Source organism: Aplysia californica, unplaced genomic scaffold (assembly GCF_000002075.1).
Source record: "Aplysia californica isolate F4 #8 unplaced genomic scaffold, AplCal3.0 scaffold00436, whole genome shotgun sequence".
NCBI classification, from domain to species: Eukaryota; Metazoa; Mollusca; class Gastropoda; order Aplysiida; family Aplysiidae; genus Aplysia; species Aplysia californica.
In genome coordinates this window covers 163750-166043 of record NW_004797706.1, presented here as the reverse complement: position 1 = coordinate 166043, position 2294 = coordinate 163750, and the positions used below count along the sequence as shown (strand labels likewise).

The following is a 2294-nucleotide window of genomic DNA, read 5'->3' as shown; positions in this document are numbered from 1 at the left end:
TTCTTTGTGGGTCACAGTGTACCCCAAAAGTCTTGACTCAATCTGCTTGTGGTTGGTGGGTCCCCTGGTGTTGCCTGTTTCTTCTGCTTCTTTTCAGAGCTGCTTTTTTTACCCCCCAAGTTTTCTTAATCTGGTCTTTTTTCTGGGCATGCTGTATTTATCAGTTGGTATCCTGCTGGGCTATGGTGATTTTGATCCTGGTTCGAGTCCCCATTGGGGCGCTCTTGGACTTTTGTTGTTTTTAGTGGTTTTCAAGGTTTTTCTTCTTACGTGGCTTGGTGCTCTCAGAGGTGGATGCTGAATTCAAAGGTTACTGTGTTGAAAGGTTCCGTACTCCGAAACAATAAATAGTTAGTCTGTTCCTTCCAAAACAGCAGTCATTATTATTGTGAATATTAATACTGAATCGTTGAGTTGACTTCATATGTTTCTTTGCAATTGCCTCTCTGACAATTATCACTTTGACCATTATCCTGGAAGCCCTAGCTAGACAGACACCACGCAGGTGTGTTTCCATTTCCAGTAAGTCCCCCACCCCTCAGAGATAAAGAGATAAGTGGCTTGGTGCTCTCAGAGGTGGATGCGGAGTTCAAAGGTTACTGTGTTGAAAGGTTCTGTACTCCGAAACAATAAATAGTTAGTCTGTTCCTTCCAAAACAGCAGTCATTATTATTGTGAATATTAACGCTGAATCGTTTAGTTGACTTCAATTAATGTTTCTTTGCTATTGCTTTAACAAACCATCGCTCTGATCATGATCCTGGAAGCACTAAGCAAACAACTACCATTTAGGTGCTATTGTTTTCCAAACAGTCCAAGGTTATTTTAAGAACTTAATTATGTGTCGCAGCGTTGTGGAATCAGGCGCTAGTCAAATTATGTAATTGAAGAAACCAACGTTTGTCCATCTGTTGGGTAATTTTTTTTTTGATTTTTAAATTTTTTGGCTCAACACCGTATATATTTATTTTAAGCTTATTCCTGCATGAAAGTTACAGGAGAAAAGGTAGATGAGAAAAAAAAAAATGTTAGTTTGCAGTCTTTAAAGACACTCATATTTTGGAAATCGCCAAATTTAGCTGCCGTTTTCTGGCTAATTTTACTTTTGAAACCAAACTTTCCCCACCTCTTTCAATTACATATATCTCGACTTTCATTTAAGATAGATGGGTGTTTTTTTCATCGAAAGCAAGGCAAATGAACTGTCTCTAAGGTGATACCAATAGCTTCATTAGTCCAAGAAATTGACAAGTGCTTGATTCCACAGAGTCGTGACTCGTATACAATTGATAAGCTAACTCTTAAACAAAGTTCTGTTTAGTTAGTTTAGTTTTAGCAAGGTTTTACGGCGCTCGCAACTGCATAAAGCCATATGAGCGCCGGAGTCGGTAAAAAGCTAATATTGTATTAATTTCCCCCTGTGCTCCGTACTTTATTTTCACTCTCTCCGTTCTTTCCGTCAATCTCCAGGAACACGAGCTACAAGGCTTGGACAACTCTGCCCAGATTTTCAACGCTTTGTCTGACGTACCGGGAGATGTGGAGGACGTGGATGAACTCATTGATGTAAGAAATCTGGTGTTTCCGGAACGCTTCTTGTTTGTGTGGAATGACGTGTTTTTGTTGTTTTGTCTGGTTGTCTTTTCGAAATACAGTCGAAATTGTCTAAGATGGCCGCTGTAGTCGAGGAGAGAGATGCCTGACTCAAACAGTTGGTCGTCTTACAATAGTGTCATTGTAATGTTAAAAGAACTCAAGGGGGACGGAAAGATACAATGTCCTTGTTTATAAAGGTGATTGTCTTATACACTACATCCAAAGCTACCTGCCATATTTGAATCCTGTTTCATACTAATAGGGTCATCCACCATTTTCAAATACTGTTTCGTATTTACAGAGCCATCAGTTGTTTTTGAGTACTGTTTTTATGAGTTCTGTTTTATATTACTTGGTTGGAGAAATGACATCATTGCAGGTGACACAATGCCACAGCTGCTCCTCCCTCCTCACCAGGATCCATGAAAGGGTCTGCTTGTTGATAGTGCCAGTTATCAGCTGGTTGGATATTGTTTCATATTACAGCTATTGATGTAGCTATTGCTAAAGACTTAGTCTGTTAACCGTGAGTTAATCTGCTAGAATTCAAATGCCTGTATTTGTATGTGTGTGTGTGTGTATGTGTGTGTGTATGTGTGTGGGTATGTGCGTGTGTGTGTAGGTGAGGATATATGTGTGTCTGCATGTGTGTGTGCGTGCGTGCCTGCATGCGTGCGCGCGCCTGTGTGTGTGTGTGT

The 2294-nt window shown here is 40.2% G+C and overlaps 1 protein-coding gene across 1 annotated transcript in view; it reads left to right on the top strand.

Moving 5' to 3' along the window:
* Positions 1–2294, top strand: part of LOC101846374 (small G protein signaling modulator 3) — a gene marked incomplete in the record, with an annotated part of 71386 nt that overhangs the window by 9846 nt on the left and 59246 nt on the right. Inside the window, 1 exon segment of the mRNA XM_013086102.2 lies at positions 1471–1566. Within this exon segment, the coding sequence (XP_012941556.1) occupies positions 1471–1566 (96 nt within the window).